The sequence below is a fragment of the Rhagoletis zephyria genome, unplaced genomic scaffold, assembly GCF_001687245.7.
Source record: "Rhagoletis zephyria isolate East Lansing unplaced genomic scaffold, Rhagoletis_zephyria_1.1 Rzeph_scaffold_00545, whole genome shotgun sequence".
Classification (NCBI taxonomy): Eukaryota; Metazoa; Arthropoda; class Insecta; order Diptera; family Tephritidae; genus Rhagoletis; species Rhagoletis zephyria.
Window position 1 is genome coordinate 212,407 of NW_016157629.1, and position 17,344 is coordinate 229,750.

Sequence of the window (17,344 nt, forward strand, 5' to 3'; positions counted from 1 at the left end):
CAAAACCCAGGCGTGTAGTCGCGTTTAAATGGTCCCATAGCTACCTCTGAACAAGACTATGGTGAGGGTTGACCCATGCCCTTATGGGGTCATGAGTTCAGAGCCGACCAGCGCAAAGACGGGAGTCCTCTCAACCGCATCTACACCACCAACTTAACGGCGACGGGAATTGGAACGCTGCTTATATTTTTTTGCATCGAGCTTTTTTCGACATACCTTAAGTTACTTTATCAGATATGTACAAGCTAAGTATTATTAATTGCGTATACATTTAATTACCGTCTTCTGTGTTGTTACTTATGAAATAATTTTCACTTTAAATTATTATATATTTTATCGTAGAAGAGCTTCTCAAACAATATTAAAGTATTTTTTTTCCATTTAGGTTGTTGAAACATAATGAGTATCTAGATCCGGGGATGGTGATAACGAGATCCCGAATATCCTGGGATCGTAAAAAGGGAAAAAATCAACGTTTCTAATGTGTATATACCAAATTTATTGAAATCCATCCATGTTAGCTGAACTAACTTTAGCTGATTTGCAGCGATGTTGGTAAGCGGCCGTGCGCGCTCGGTAATCGGTAAACTACCAAACAGCTGCGACCGAGGTTTGTGCGCACGGCCGTCATAATGGATTTAAGCGGCGGCTTGAACATCGTCCCCGCTGTGCAGAAATGCGTTGCTAAGCGTTTCCTGCAACTCTTTCAGTGCGCGGATGGTGTTGCGATCGTCCATTGAGCGGTGCTCTTCCGCGATGGTTGCCCGCGGTGGTCTGCGCCTTCTTCTGCCCCTTTTTTTTCCTTATTGACGGGCACCTTGACTGGCCTACGTACCTTCAGTGGGGTCTTTCTGACAGATGCAGACGCGCTGCTTGGGCTGCTTTTTGGTTGGTCCATGCGCGCATTGTTATTGGCTTCCACATGCAGAAAAGTGTGATGCGCCAACCCGCAGTTCTTGTAGCTGTCTGGCGAGTCGCATTCACCGGTGGTGTGGGTGAGCGCAAGGCAGCTGACACAATACCTTTACGCCCGGGGTGCTGTAATTCGCGTCGGTGGCTTCATTGCCTTGAATGCTGGACACGTCCTCAAGGCATGGTATCGGTGGCAGAGTGGACATTAGAGGCAGTTATCCGTTTCGGACGTTGGGGCCAGGAGGCATGCCTTTCGCGCAGTCATGATGAGAATCAAATGCAGAGAAATGAGAAGTACTTGGGTACAATATTTAATAATTACAACGGGAAGGTAAGGCCCCTCTTATATACAATAGGAAAGTGTGTTCATAACTATTTATCGTGCTTTGCGCGGATAATTCGCCGCTGGAAGGAAGCACAGTTTGGCAAGAGGGCCTGGGGCTTAAGAAAGTCCAGACAGAGGCTTCGAGTTTGAGGACGGCTTCAATTCGCACCAGAAGAGCCCTGAATTATTCGAAAGTAAAGCTGCAGATTCTTACACGCCGGACATGTGGGGTCGCACAGAGGGGCAAAAAAGGATGTTGTGGACAAATGAATTTTGAGAGCCCAACTATGAACCGATTTAAAGTTTCTTTTTTTTTTTTAATAAAAGATAATTAAATTTCGCGTCGATCTATCCGTGGCGATTTTTTAAAGAAGCTCTGGGTTTTTATTTATTTATGTCGAAAAATTAAAAAAAAAATTTCACGTTTGGATGCTTCCACTTTTTTGGAAATTAATTTCAAATGTCGGCAATTCTTTAAAAAAATATCCATAAACAATTTTCCATAGGATACATTTAATTAAAAAATGTATTTCATTCGTTATCTATACTAATATATATTTTGAAAACCCCCCATACAAACTGAATTTCTCACACCACATACAAATTCTAATGTGAGAAATTCAGTTTGTATGAGAGGTGCCACGCCCCCTTTTTCAATAACTCCCATTTTTTTCCATGAGTTTGGCGTTGATATTATATGTCTCTATACTAAGTTGCAGCACTCTACGATGAATACTTCCAGAGACTTTAGTTTGTATAGGAGGTGCCACGTCCATTGATATATCGAAATTATTCTTCTTCTATTGCCATCCTTTGAGGGTCTAGAGTCGATGTCCAAAATTTCAAAAATATCGGTACAGCTGTTCTCGAGTTTTTCGATTAGAAAAAAACGGCTTTCAAAATATATATCAGTATAGATGGCAAATTAAAAATATTTTTTAATTAAATGTTTCCTATGGAAAAATGTTTATGAATAGTTTTTTGAATAATTGCAGGCATTTGAAATTAATTTCCAGTATTTTCCAAAAAAAGTGGAAGCATTCAAACGTGAAAAAAAAATTTTCAACATAAACAAATAAAACCCCAGACTTTTTTGAAAAATCGCCATGGATAGATCGACACGAAATTTAATTATCTTTTATTTAAAAAAAAAGAAACTTGTAATCGGTTCATATTTGGGCTCTCAAAATTCATATATCCACAGCAGCCTTTTTTGCCCCACTCTGGGGCGCTGATACAAAAAAAGAAGCTAGTTTCACTTTTAATTTTTTTGACATAAACTGTGCTTGCTGACGTTTCTACTTTTCGTAAATTGTCTAATCAAATAATTATTTTGGAAATCTTAATATTTTTTTAAGGAATTTTTATTTTATTAAAAAGTAAGTTGTAACTAGGGTGGGCAAAAACTCGGAGTTCGAGCGAGCGAGCGAGCGAACTCCTACTCAATGCCTCGCAGGCAACGAGGCGCTCGCAGCTGGCACTCGTAGCAGCAATGAGGCGAGGCACGAGAAGTTTGGCTTGCTCGGCAAACGACCGAGCGCTGCTTGTTTGCTCGCGCTCCTATTAAACGAGCGAGGCTGCTGTATGTTGCCTCGCTCGCTGTGCGAGCATGGTTGCCACAATTGGTAACTTTCTACCAAAATTGGTAACTTTTAACGATTTGGTAACTTGGTAACTTTTATTTTATTTTGGTAACTTTTGCAACCAAACATCTATTTGCATTACTAGAAAGAAATTAATTATGTTTTTGCCTATGCGTAATTATAAAAACCCTTCGAGTTTCAGTGGCAGCACTACTGACATTTCTACAAACTTACTTCCATAAAACTAGAGTTATCTCATATTCGAATACTGGAAATATTTGAATTACAGTGTCAGCACCACGGGCTGAACTTCTGAAACAACTTTCGAATGTTTGCGATACATTTTGAATTCTACAGTAAAAATGGTATAAAAATTCGGCTATCTGGCAATTTTTGGTAAGGTCCACAAATCGTTTTGATTATTCCGGCACAAAAAAAAATGTCGCGTGCTTTTTACTAGTCCCACATACCGACATGTATTTCGACCCACAGAATCCGAATCTGAGGTCCGCTTGACACGTACTGTAAATTATGAAAAAAAAATAGCTCGAAAGTTCGATTAAAAGCACCCGCCACTTTTTTTGTATGCCGGTGCTATTATTCCGTGAGTCACAGGTTCAAATATCGGCACACAGTGTTGCCAGAAGTTCGGTATAGTGCATCCCCATATCGAGCCGCAGTTATACCCAAAAAATCCGCATTTTTCTGCTAAATCCCCATTTAAATCCCCTTAAGTAAGAAATAAAAAATATGTATTCTCATTTCTGTTAGTTCATTTTAATTACAGTTTTGAATACTTTTCTATTACAAATTTTCACAGATGTATATATGTACATATATACACCCAGAAAAAGGTTTAGTTATAATAACCAAGATTTGGTTATAGTGATCAAGTGGCATAGTTGGATATGGCGAAATAAATATATAGTTCACGAAAGTCTGCAATTTACTTAAGACTTCTAGTTGGGACAAATGTATATTTGTTAATAATTACAAAACGACTACCTTGATTGGACAATATTGTTAGTTGAATAAAATCATTGTTGAGCAAATATAAACAATGCTTTGGTTGATACAAGTTTTCAATTAATCTTGTGAACTTGCCGTAGACTTGAATCAGCTAACCGTTTATTATTGGGAAAAAAGTTTCAGTTTGACACAAATAAAAATTTACTCGATGTTTGTTGTGTTTACTTTCTTCTTTTATTTGCATATATTAAGCATAAAAATACGTACATATTTACATAAGTTAGTTACTAAAGTAAATAATACATATGTATATGGTGGTAAGAATTTCCTAAAAAACAACGATGAAACAGGAACAGTCGTGCGAAAACCCAGGTCAATATCTGCTGGAAGTATACTGCTTTGCTTTTTCCTTAGCTAAATAGACACTTTCAAATTATAATTCACATGAATTATATATCCACTGAAAAACCCCGGTTGGCATCAAACTTTATATTTTTAATTAAACTTTAAACTATGCGCGCACCGAAACAACCCGCGATGATAGCAAAACTGAAACTGTGACAAACAAGTATGGGCATGTCATAGCACACATGGCGCAGCGATCGACATGCCATAGCTTACTGAGCGCTCTGGGACCACATGCGTGTTTCACCCATATACGAACAGCGGTAGCGGAGCAATGATTTCCACGCACAATGCAATGGTCGGCATACTAGCGCATTCAAACGATTCAATAAGTGGGACTGTGTGCATTGCTCAGCTGGCGCTCTTCGTATGTGCTCAGAGAGCGCTCAGCATTCTTTAGGGGTGGCTCACAAGCATGAATATGTTCCACTCTCAAACCAAATCGTGGTTGCCTCAACTAAGATTTGGTAACTATGACTAAACCACGTGTTGAAAGAAAGCTTATCTGCATTAGCAGAGCTTAATAACATCCTTTTATGAACCATACGTTAAGTTGAATGGAATTTGTAGAAATATGCTTCAAAGAAATATTTATTAGTATTAACCAAACCCTTCAACTAAATTAACGATTTGTTACAACCTAGATGAATATTAGAAGCTTTAATATATTTAGTTATAATAACCAATCGATGGTAATAGTTCCCAATCCTTGGTAACAGTTCCCAAATATTGTCGAAATTCGGGAACTAAATATCTTTAGTTGTCGAAACTAATCCTTTTTCTCAGTGTATGAGATCATTTGGTTATTTACGTATAGCGGTTTCTTATCTTTTATGGTTTTTGGAGACTATTTAACAACATACCTTCGGCCCAAGGTTCCTATTCCCATTGCTGTCTGTAAGTTCGTCAAATTTTGTTTGCGCGCTTGCCACTTTGTAAAATTCTTTTTACACTAAGGAAATCAGAAATATATGCAGTCCATTCGACAAATGCCAATCACAGCGACCCTCTTACAATTTGGTGTAATGAAGTGAGAGAAAATTGTATGTTAAGCAAAAGCCAATTAAAACAGGCATTTGCCACGAATAATGCTTTGACAAAGAAAATCTTTGTTTGAGAAATGTTTAAGGGCAGGCAGTAAAATGTATGTATTTTAATTTCAATATGAATATTTTAAACCAAACAAAAATCCCCACATCCCCAAACGAAAAAATCTATCCCCAAATGGTTTCAGAAATCTGTCGGCACATTCCGAACGAAAAATGACACTAAAGATGGAACAACGCCGAAACCGGTTTGTCTCCAAAGCAAATTTGCCAAAAGATGACGAAAAATCGTTCCACATTACATCATACTCCTACCCTGTCGGAAACACCAACAACGAAAACGAGAATATCGGCACATGCAGTAATTGATAGAAAAGTATTTTCTTATAAAAATCAAATTATTATAATTGTCAATAGCATTTTAAATTTTGATAATTTATCAAGAAAATTGATTTATGGTGATTGCGTTTCTACCAAAAAGTGTTGTCTTGCCCGGTGCAAAATGTGTTTGATGTTACACTCAACTCTTTGAAAAGGCATGTTTTTGCCTTCTAGTTCTTGTCCACCTCATGCATTTCATCATATTATCGTTTTAAGCAACCATCTGATTTTCATGGGCAACCATCTCCCCTGACAAAGCTTTAAGGGGCACAAAAGGTGCCTTTACACGAGTGTGGCACTTTGAGAAATGAACACAAAATTTTCTCACCCTTTGCCTTTAATTTAGAATCGAACACGAAAAGAGAAAGGGGCAATCAAAAGGCGACATTTTTTGGTAGAAACGAAACAGAACAGGGAGTTTTTGATAAATAATCGAAAATTGACAATTTACAAAAATATTGAATTTATTAAGTGCACAGAATCGGGCTGTAAGTATATACACATTTGTTATGAAATATAGCAGTTTTAGCAGATTTTGCTATTGAAGATTTGGTAACTTTTGGTAACTTTTCTTAAGAGATTTTGGTAGAAAAAAATGGTGGCGAGTGGCAACCATGAGTGCGAGGCGAGTAGGTGTCTGCATACTCGCTCTGCTAGGTAAGACGAGTGAGCGACGAGCGAGCGCTCCGAGTGTACTATACAACACATGCATTTTTGTGCATAAAAATGTGGGAATGTAGTCAATAGATTATTTACGAAAGTATGTTAATAATTGTATGTACATATGTACTATGCATATAAATATGTGAATATTATATTAGGGCAGCATTTAAAACAATAAATAAACCCTGCAAGAACGTACTGACAAAATTACCACTACACTCACATTCGTTATGTCAGCACTGACCGACAGATTACTTTTCAAATGTGGGCCATTGTGATTGTCAAAAAGAGACAACTGCGTCTGATTATGCTAACCTTATAACTACACATGCGAGAATGAGAGAACCGATTTACTGACTTTATCAGTACTGACCGACAGTTTACCCATTGACTGTTTGCCATTGTGATTGCCAAAAAGAGACATTCGGCTGTTATTATGCGAACTTCATAACTACATATGCGAGAATGAGAGAACCGATTTACTGACTTTATCACTACTGACCGACAGATTATCCATCAAATGATTGTATCTGCAAAAATTTGGCAGAACTGCGAAATTTCTGAACCCACGCGCATTCTTTGTGAAAACTCAGAGGTGAAAAGAAGCATTTATTTAGAAGCGGCATATTAAAAGGAAATAATAATAAAAGATAAGTGTACTATGAAAAAACGGGCTTTTCAAAACTCCTTAAATAAGGAAAAGAGGATTTTCGAATCCAATGTTAAAAAATATAAGGAATTCGCGGAATGTGTGGGAAGTGTGAAAAAAAGTGAATTCGAAAATAAAATTAAATATATTAAAAGTGATTGTGAAAATAGTGAACTTCTCCTCAGGAAAGGCGTTACATCTGACCCTGTACAGTCTGCGTCGACTAGTTCTGATTTTTTAATCGACTGTGACACCGAAATTTTGGGTGGTGATGCAGTTGCTGAATCTTTACCATTAGGATCCTTGCGTGATCCGTCTGTTGGTGAAAATTCTGAATTAGATTTTGAATTAGTCGAACCTGATACTGAGCCTTTAACTTCAGGATCTTTAGATGATTTAAGTGTTGACTCTGTACAAAAAAGTGAAGAAATTAGGCTATGGGCCATTAGGAACAATGCATCTCAAAATGCATTAGATGATTTTCTGAAAACTTTGCGCAGAATAGGAGTTGAAGGTTTACCGCTTTCCGCAAAAACTCTCCTAAATACAAGCAGGCAAAAGGTTAGCGTTAGGAATATTCCCAATGGCGAGTTTTTATACATAGGTATACAGAAGTATTTTCTTTCGAACTCATTCGATGTTGAAAATATGAAAGAAGTCTTAATCTCTTACAACTCTTTAAGAGTTCGAATAGAGTTTTGTGGCCCATACTTGGAGCGCTTTCAGACTTCCCTAATGTCCCACCATTTATGATCGCTTGTTTTTCCGGTTTTAAAAAGCCGGAAAACATTAATAGTTTTATGGCAGATTTTTGCTCAGAAGTGAAGTTTTTAAGAGAAAACGGGGTTAAAGTTGGTCAAAGCCAAGCTTTAAAAAAGTTTAATGTCCGTTTATTTTCTTGCGATTCTCCAGCTAGGGCGTATGTTACAGGTATTATGTCACATAATGCTAAAAATGGTTGCCCCAAATGTTGTCAGGAAGGATTGTATAGAGACAGAAGGGTGTGTTTTTTGAAAGAAGTTGGCCCACTTAGATCAGATATAACTTTTGAATTGAGAACTAATACCTCTCACCATGTTGCCGAATTTAAAGAAAAAAAGAGCGTTTTGGAAGAAGCAGGTTTTGGAATGGTATCCCAATTTCCTCTAGATTCTATGCATTTAGTCGATTTAGGAGTCACTAGAAAATTGCTGAAACTGTTTTTAAAAAAGGCTAATATAAAAAATATAAATAAAAAAATAAAACATGTTGCTCAATTTATTCCATCTGAATTCGGTCGTGTATCTAGAAGCCTTGATGAAATAAATCATTGGAAGTCCACTGAATTTAGGCAATTTTTGTTATACACAGGAATATTTCTTTTAAAAGATTGCATAAATAATGACTCATACTACCTTTTCTTGTTGTTGCATAGCGGTATAAGACTCCTATCAAGTGAGAAGTCGTGTAAGACAACGTTGCCCAATCACTCTTAAATGATTTCGTAAATTATTTCGGAAGCATATATGGTGATGAGTTAGTTAGCTTCAATATCCACGGCTTGCTTCATTTGTCAGATTGTGTCAAACAGTTTGGCCCTTTAGATTCCTTTTCAGCGTACTGATTCGAAAACTATATGCAGTTCCTTAAAAAACTGGTTAACAAGCCCAGTCAAATTTTACAGCAAATATATTTAAGGCTCAATGAGAGACAAGGACTTAATTCTGATTTTAACAATACTTCGATTGGATCATTTCAGATAAATCCTCTTAAAGAAAAAGACTGTTTTTGTTTTAGTCAAAAAATTGGACCTTTGAAAGCTTTTAACATTATAAAGTCATCCGAGTCAGATAAAATTCATTGTAACGCTTTTCAGACAATAGAAAATTATTTTGAGGAACCTCTTCTTTCCGCCAGTGGTCTGGGAATAGTTTTCGCTAGTAATTTAAGTGCTCAAGTAGTTGAAGTTGCTATTAAAGACATTGACTATAAATATTTTTGTATCCCTAACTCTGGAAAATTTCTTTTGATTCCTCTCTTACACAATTTGTTTCACGATTTTTCACACAATACCGCACATTCCGTTTAAATGAAGTAATAAAAAACAATAAAATTAATAAATTTATATAATTTTACATGAGTTTTAACATTAGCAACCTATTTGAAAGCTCCCTTTTTCAAGAGAGTCAGGAGCAAAATGGTAAGCAAAACAACTTTTCTCTAGTTACGCACATGTTTGCAAATTTTTCTTGTCTTAGATCTTGAGTCTATTATACAAAAAAAGTGCTACATAACCTCAGCTGAAAATGCTATGCAGACAACCACGTCAACCCCAATAAGCGGTTCAGCAACAGCACCTCAGGTTGAATCAGGTTCAGTGGCATCTGTAGCATTTAATGACGGTAATTTAAAATTTACCGCTGAATTCAATTTAATATGTATGTATATATTTTTTTTTTCATTTCAGAGATGATGGGAATGCTGAAACAAATTTTGGCAAACCAAATGGTGATAGGGGAAAAGTTGTCGACGTTGGAAGCCAATGTATGTAAAAACATTTTGTGCTAATTTCCATACTTTATTATATACAGTGGCTTAGAAAATAATACGAGTGTGACTATTTTACCAGTCTTGGCTACTTATAATTTAAAAATTCATTTTTTAATTCTAATTCCACACTCCTATTATTTTGTGCACCAATGTACATGCGATATTCCTTCAAATACAGTGGCGTTCACGTAAATAGCACACATTTACTTTTTGCATATGTATGTATATATGTATATATAAATATAGTACATTCTATAAATATGTTAAATCTTCCTGAATTGTCCACAAAGTTTTAAACTTCGACTATATGTTTTATGTTATAGAATGTACTATATTTATATATACATATAAACATATACATATATATATATATACATATGTATATATATACTGCAAAAAATAAATATGTATGTGTTAATAGATGTATCTATTTTAAATATTTCTTTTAGCAAACTGTTATACACTCAAAGTTGGAATTTTTTGGGGAAGTGCAGGGAACGCTGATCCACAACCAAGGTGTCATAAGTGAGCAGGTTGAAAAACTCAGTCACGATGTAAGAAATAATTATAAAAATTTAAAACTTATATATAAACATGTACCTTATTTTTTTTGAACAGTACGTTGATAAATCTGAAACCCTTGCCCAAAACACTTTGCTCCGCGAATGCAAGGTCGCGATAAAAAAAGTAGAGCGATCAGTCTGCCTAATGACTGGGGAGTTAAGAGACGACGCCCTTGACGAAGTGGCCAGAATGCTCCCAATCAACACCCTTGAATCGGTATTGGAGGTTGAGGAAAAACTAAAGGAACCTCACTTCGCGCAAGCAATGGTAAAAAATGAGCATAATCTTTCTACCTTCTTATGTTAATATATTCTTTCTGTATGGTTATTTTCTGCAGACAACATATTGTCATAAGCTGAAGGGCACATCTGAGGAGGTCGATGGAGTCCTTCGGAATTTGTTTACAGATACTCTCCTGGAGTCCTTCAATTGGGATGGAAGGGGAGAAAGGCAAGCGTTAGCGAAACTGGATGTTATAGAAAAAGTATTGAGAGGTAAATAAATTGCAAACAAAAATAAGCCGAAGTCATTTTTTAATCAATTTTATTTTTTATTTAGGCGTTTTTCAACTACATGGTGCCTTCGAGTTTGAAAGAGGTGTGCGAAAGGCTGTAGAGAAGAGCCATCATCGCATGAAGCAGAAGAAATATATATCGAAGAAAAATAGAATACAATAAGTACAAGATAGGGATAGAGTACAACTCCACAACAAGCTTTTCCGGCGTTTGCCGGTTTTCAGGCCTTCACCTACACAATTCAGCTATTTCTGAAAGTCTAAAAAGCGCTGAACGCCTGAAAAGCTTGTTGTAAAGTTGTACTCTTAAAGTGTAGTATAGTCTTACACTTAGTTTTTAATTTTCTGTTCTTTTATCCTTTAAAAGGCCTTTGACATATTAAAGGACTAACAACTTAAACAAAAAAACGCTAAAAATACATCAATTCTCTGAGGTGTAGTCGTTTCTGTATCAGCGGAAAAGTAAAAATATCAGAAATATAAAAAATACTTTTTTTCTGTCTTGAAATAAGATATACATATGTTATTTGTACTTTTGAAAATTAAATCCTTTTCAAAGCAAAAATTAGATATATTTTTTAAGACAGTAAAAAGTATTTTTCTTATATTTCTGATATTTTTACTTTTCCGCTGATACAGAAACGACTACACCTCAGAGAATTGATGTATTTGTTAGCGCTTTTTTTTTAAGTTATTAGTTCTTTGAAACTTTAAAGGCATTTTAATGGATTCAAAAACAAAAAATTTAAAACTAATTGTAAGGATATACTTTATTTTCTTAACTAAAACAAACAGTGCCTTACTCAATTTTCCAATTAAAAATGAATAATTTTTTAAGTTAAATATTTTTTGAAGCCCCTAACGTAACATTACACCGCGTGTCAAAATTATAAACGCACCACATATTGACAAGTTTCATTAAGTCTTTATTATTTCATTTTAGTTAGTTTTTTATAAAAATATAGTTTATTCTTTGGTAAAGGCCATACAAATCCATGTTTCTAATTTTGTGTAATGTTTAAAAAAGTTACCAAACCTTGGTAAAAATTTCGAGTATGCAGTTTTGTAGCCCATTTCATTTTAGTGCAATAAAGTGTAAGTTTGAAGTAGCTAGGACTTACCGTTGATTTTTGGTATTTTTTTTTTGTTGCTCGTTTTTTGCTATATAAAATATCGTCTAACATGCATAGTTTGTATGAAAAAATTAGTAACATCAACGGAAAATAAAAAATTTCCCAAAATGAACGGTAAGTCTTAATTACTTCCAACTTGCACTTTATTGCACTAAAATTGAACGGGCTAGAACACTCAAAAACTTTCTTATAACTCTAATTAGAAAGCTTTGAATGGTTATCAAAGTTTGTTGACATTTTTGAACATTGCACAAAGTTTGACACTTGCATTTATACGGATTTTGTTAAAGAATATACTATGATAAACTTAACTATAATTAAGTATAAAAAATAATTTAACTTATATATACATATGTAGTGCCTTTATAATTTTAACACGGGGTATATTTTCTTTTTTAATAGTTTTAAATGAATTGCTTTTACGTTAACTATAGATTTAAGGTATTTAAGATGTAAAAATAAATATTTTTCATGAAAAAATTAAAAAAGTATCATATTTATTAAAAAAGAAAAAAGAATTATCATTTTTGACGTGTTAATGCGTCATTAATGACAATTGTCATCTCTGATAGATTGTGACAGGCTTATGCAACAACAATGACGATTGTCATTTCTGATAGATTGTGACGGGTTAATACATAAACAATGACATTTGTCTTCCCTGATAAATTTCCAATCAGCGCTGACCCAATAAAATGAATGAGAGTGAGTGGTGAAGATATATGTTTGGCTTTTCGGAAATTTCGATGCGTTAGAGCAAGAGGCAAAATCACACGTACACATTTGTTTACATCAGTTTTCGCATAGTGCTCTTAAGAAAATGATACAAACTTTGTTCTACGTACTGACAAATTAATTTCATTGCTGAACGTCAGATGAATGGTCAAATGGCTGACACTGTTCTTGCAGGGAAATATTGTTTAGAGTTATATACATACATATGTACATACATAACATGCATATTTATATATGTATGTATGTACGTATTTATGTATGTATGTACATATACATGCATTTTGTCTTTACAGAGAAAAGTAAGTAACGAAGATATTATAATCGTTATTTGTGCCGCAGAAACAAAAAAACAAGTAAGCACTTGTTAATACCCCAAAATAGTTTTCTACTTGTAGCACTTATGCTGTATACCTAGGGCTGCCAAATATCTCTGTTGCCAAACCGGGACACTTTAGGGAGGGCCTCTCGCTCCCTTCTCTTTCATTTCGACGTGCGAAAGCATGTAGGGAAATTTTATTTTGACAGACAAAAACAAAAACATAAAAACATGAGATCATAACATCATTACAACGTACGCCAACAAAACAAAACAACTTATCACAACTAAAGCACAGAGAATTTTTTACAATGCATGAACGTTTTTTATTCTTTATAAAAATACAGTTTATACTAAATATATAAAAAAACATAAAAATAAAATTGTTAAACTTTGTGCTAAACTCGGGAAAATTCAACAAATTTGCAACATTCTAATCAGACTTTTTATACAAAATTTTAAAATGAAGTTTTGCAGCCCATTAAATTTTAGTTGATTTTTGGTATTGTTTTTACCGAGAGTTTCTTCCATACAAACTATGTTTGATAATTCTTTTTATATGGAAGACACTGTCAGCAAAAAAAAAATAAATGCTAAAAATCAACGAAATTTGCTGGCAACATCAGACTTGCACTTTATTAATTTTCTCAAAAGCTACATTTTAAAAATTTTTCTAGAAGATCTGATTAGAAATTGTGATCTGATTAAAGAGCATCCGAGCCAATAATTTTGTACGGCACTGTACTTATAAGTACTCTAGGTTTCATGAAAGAAAAAAATATAAGTACAAGATAACATTAAAATATCAGTCATATTTTTCGTTGCTGTGAACTTGTTTCAAAACTTTTGTCTTTTCCTTAATATAATTGTAAAACTCTGTGCACGTCATTTTGAACGTCCTTAGGTACATATCGATGCCTGATTGGAAGATCGACCTATCTCGGCAGCCAGTTCGAAAACGCCCTATCTCAGAAAACTTTTCAAGAACGCCCTACTTCAGAATTTGATTGAAAAACGCCCTAATTCAGAATATTATTGAAAAACACCCTACCTCAGAATTTGGTTGAATAACGCCCTATCTCAGAATTCGGTTCAAAAACACCCTATCTCAAAGGGAAATACATTGAAAATAAGCTGAGATAGGGCGTTTTTGAATCGACCTCTAAGATAGGGCGTTCTTCAACTAAATACTGAGCTAGGGCGTTTTTGAATCGGCATCTAAGATAGGGCTTCCTGAAAAGTTTTCTGAGATAAAGCGTTGTTGAAAAATTTTCTAAGATAGGGCGTTTTCGAACTGGCTGTCGAGATAGGTCGATCTTCCACTCAGCCATCGATATACTAATCATCAACTATTGCTCGTGCAAAGTTCAGCTATCTCGAAATGTGACTATTTCACAAATTAAACCGGTGCACTGAGAGAAAGAAGTTTAGAATTAAAAAAGCGTGCTAAATTAAAAAAATACGCATATGAAAGAGCACCAACCCAACTCGTAATACATTTAAGTATACAAATTTTAGTATTTAGTATAGAAATATTCAATTCAAATACGCCCATATTAAAATGAAGCGATTTGCAATTACCGATTGCTTTTTCATAATTAAGTTAAAAAAATATTTAAATTCCATGCTGGTTGTAATGGGAATTGAACCCTGACCCTCTGGAAATTAGCAAATTGTGGCAAGCATCTTCGCGCACTCAGCTACAGCCAGACATGTAAATGTGCATTTAAATGTTGAGTTTGAATCAACACCAGGTGTGCGTGTTATGAAAGTATTATTTTTAAATACGAACATTTTTAAACGATAATCAAATAGAAAATATTCATGCTTACTATGCGTGATTTTTGAACTTTTATTCAAATTTGTGCAATCAAATCAAAAACCGGGACAGTAAAACTAAACCCGGGACATTTTAAGGTTGGGACACCGGGACAAATAGTCTGAAACTGAATGAAATATAATCCTTGGTGAAAAAATTTATTTGTGGCCTGTTGTTCAAGGACATATGTACATATGTACATATGTATGTATGGATATGTAGCCATGGGAAAATTTGCGTAAACAAAGAATAGAGGCCGGTTCACATACAACTTTGGCGTTGCGTTGGCGTTGAATTTCAAAGCAGCCGCAACTTGAAAGTTTTATGTGGACCAGCCTTAATTATCAAATACTGTTTAACACCCCAAATAGTAGTTTGTATTTTCTACATACATACATACATGTGTATGGGGACTAAACCAGGAATATTCATTTGAAAATGCTAATGTCCTACTTATTTATGAAATGAAAGACAAAACAATAATTTTTATAAATATTATATTATCATTTATATATATGTAACAAAGTTACTTAGCCGAATTACTTAGTAATTACTTGTATGTAAGAATACAAAGACAAATTATTTATCAGAAGCATTGCCCTTTACACATTGAAAAAAAGTAATAAAAACTCTCAAAAAAGCAAAATCGTTACAGCTAAAAAAAGTGTTTGAAAAACCGCATAAATTCAAATCCGCATAAAAAAGAACCGCATAAAAAGAGACCTAAGTGTATAAGTGGAAATTTTATAAGGAATTATTGAACATTAAAAAAATTATACCTACATAGATATGTATGCACATATGTGCATACCTAGCAGACAAAACTGGTCAAAACAGCACGCATCTATTCTTCTGTGCATGAGAATATATACATAAACAAGTAAGAAAGTCTAAGTTCGGGCGGAGCCGAACATTAAATACCCGGCGCAAGTATTAAATATATGTTTTCCACCTTTCCGAAAGCTACCGCTACATGATAAGCCGGAGTGTATAAATATTAAGTAAATTAGCATCCTTAAATTTCGAAATATTGAAATTTCAAACATTTCTGAAATTTACCGTTATATGAAAAGCGGCCGTAATTTTAGTCCGATTTCAACAATTTTCAACGGTTTGCTTTTGTGTGGTAAGCACAATAACCATATCGAGTTTGGTACAAATTGCTAGAACGGTTAACGAGATACATATATGTGATCATAAGTGGGCGGTGCCATGCCCATTTTCCAAAATTTTATCATAAGCGTATGTCTTGGTAAAGAATTGTTGCAATAATCAATTTCGAACAAATTAGCTTTAATATTTACCGATTTATCGAGGATTTCGTATTTCTCTAAATTACCGTTATATGGGATGTGGGCGTGGTTATTGTCCGATTTCAAAAATTTACGGCCGTTTGGTATGATGTGCCAGGGCCAATAACTGTGCCAAGTTTGGAAGAAATTGGTGCAGCTGTTACCAAGATATACACATGTAACCATAAGTGGGCGTGGCTACGCCTATTTTCCAAAAATTTGTAATATTCTTATTTTTCGTCTAGCAATCATTGTAAATATCAATTTTGAATGAACTATCTTCAGTAGTTACTAAAATATCGCAGTTTTCGTCTATATCTATCTCGATTCGTTTTGCGGGTTACAAACAACCGTTATGTGAACAAAGTTATAATACCCTTGTGCACAAGTGCGCTCGGGTATAAAAAATGCGTGTGTAACACCGTACACATGATAGAAGTGAAACTTTTTAAAAAAGGTGTGAGTACTACTCACAAAATTGGATGTGTAAACATATGTTTACGGTTCGACAAACCATTAGGTGATTGAGTTACATACGTAGGTTTGGTTAGAAATCAAACAATAATTTCATTTCATCTTATTAATTTTCTGATATACATATAATTTATTTATTCATTCTCCGTTAACACCACCTTATATGAATTCGCGCTTCTAGCATCCTTAGGACCGGGTTGTAATGAAAGTAATTGTATGTTTAACAAATATATATATATCCTTACGAATACGCCATTACCAAGGCAATATGTAACGTACGCACTTTTGTTTGCAAAATGCATTTATTTAAGTTGAAAGAAGACAAATTCCTTTGTTCGGCATTTATTCNTAGTCCAATTCACGAAATAATTTCATCGATCTGAGTAAAAACTAAGTGCATAAACTCTATTTCGCGTTAATTGTAATCATGAAATGGTGTTTATTCGTTCAGTTTCTACTCAAACGCATTAAATTATTTCAAAAAACACATCCTTTTAACATAATGCAAGCCGAAAACGTTGGTGCAAATCAATCCGCAATCAAGTTGGACGTTTTGCCCACAAACATTGCAATTTTGCGAGCAGTCTCATTGCAAAATCTCGATTTTACAATTTCATAGGTTCGACTTACATTTATAAAATTCAACGAAAGCACGTACCTACTTCGGCTGAGTTATCCATTTTCGGTTATTTAGTGTACAAAATAAACGCAAATTAAATGAGTTTGTACAACATGGCCATTAATGTAGCGATAAGTTGTACAACTTGCCAGAAAATCCAAACTTTTTGATCTTTCATACAACCAAGACATAAATTCATTCAACAGGCCCACAAACGGTGCAATCTAGAGCAAAATAACACCAAGTTGAACCAACGGTCGCTACGTTTATGGCTTTCTTTAAGAAACATCGGGCGAAAATTTTAGCTGCTCCTGTAACACTGCCTTATATAAGTTGGCCTTGCTATCATCCTCACATATGTTCATCAGAGTATACCAACGAAGGACGAGTTAATACAAGGAGATAGCGAGAGCACA

General features: G+C 34.7%; 1 protein-coding gene across 1 annotated transcript; it reads left to right on the forward strand.

Moving 5' to 3' along the window:
- The first annotated feature begins 8,511 nt into the window (after positions 1 to 8,511).
- LOC108360247 (uncharacterized) lies at positions 8,512 to 11,009 on the forward strand. Its single transcript, XM_017612459.1, has 4 exons — positions 8,512 to 9,456; positions 9,912 to 10,016; positions 10,081 to 10,293; positions 10,364 to 11,009. The coding sequence occupies exons 1-4, from the start codon at positions 9,349 to 9,351 to the stop codon at positions 10,526 to 10,528; spliced, it is 591 nt and encodes a 196-aa protein (XP_017467948.1). The 5' UTR covers positions 8,512 to 9,348; the 3' UTR covers positions 10,529 to 11,009.
- The last annotated feature ends 6,335 nt before the right edge of the window (positions 11,010 to 17,344 follow it).

Bases quoted from the DNA above. Each gene is read 5' to 3' on its own strand.
- LOC108360247 (XM_017612459.1), top strand. From the start codon at position 9,349: ATGTATGTATATATTTTTTTTTTCATTTCAGAGATGATGGGAATGCTG. The intron at 9,457-9,911 runs GTATGTAAAAAC...TATTTCTTTTAG, and splicing joins TGTCGACGTTGGAAGCCAAT to CAAACTGTTATACACTCAAA. The intron at 10,017-10,080 runs GTAAGAAATAAT...TTTTTTGAACAG, and splicing joins TTGAAAAACTCAGTCACGAT to TACGTTGATAAATCTGAAAC.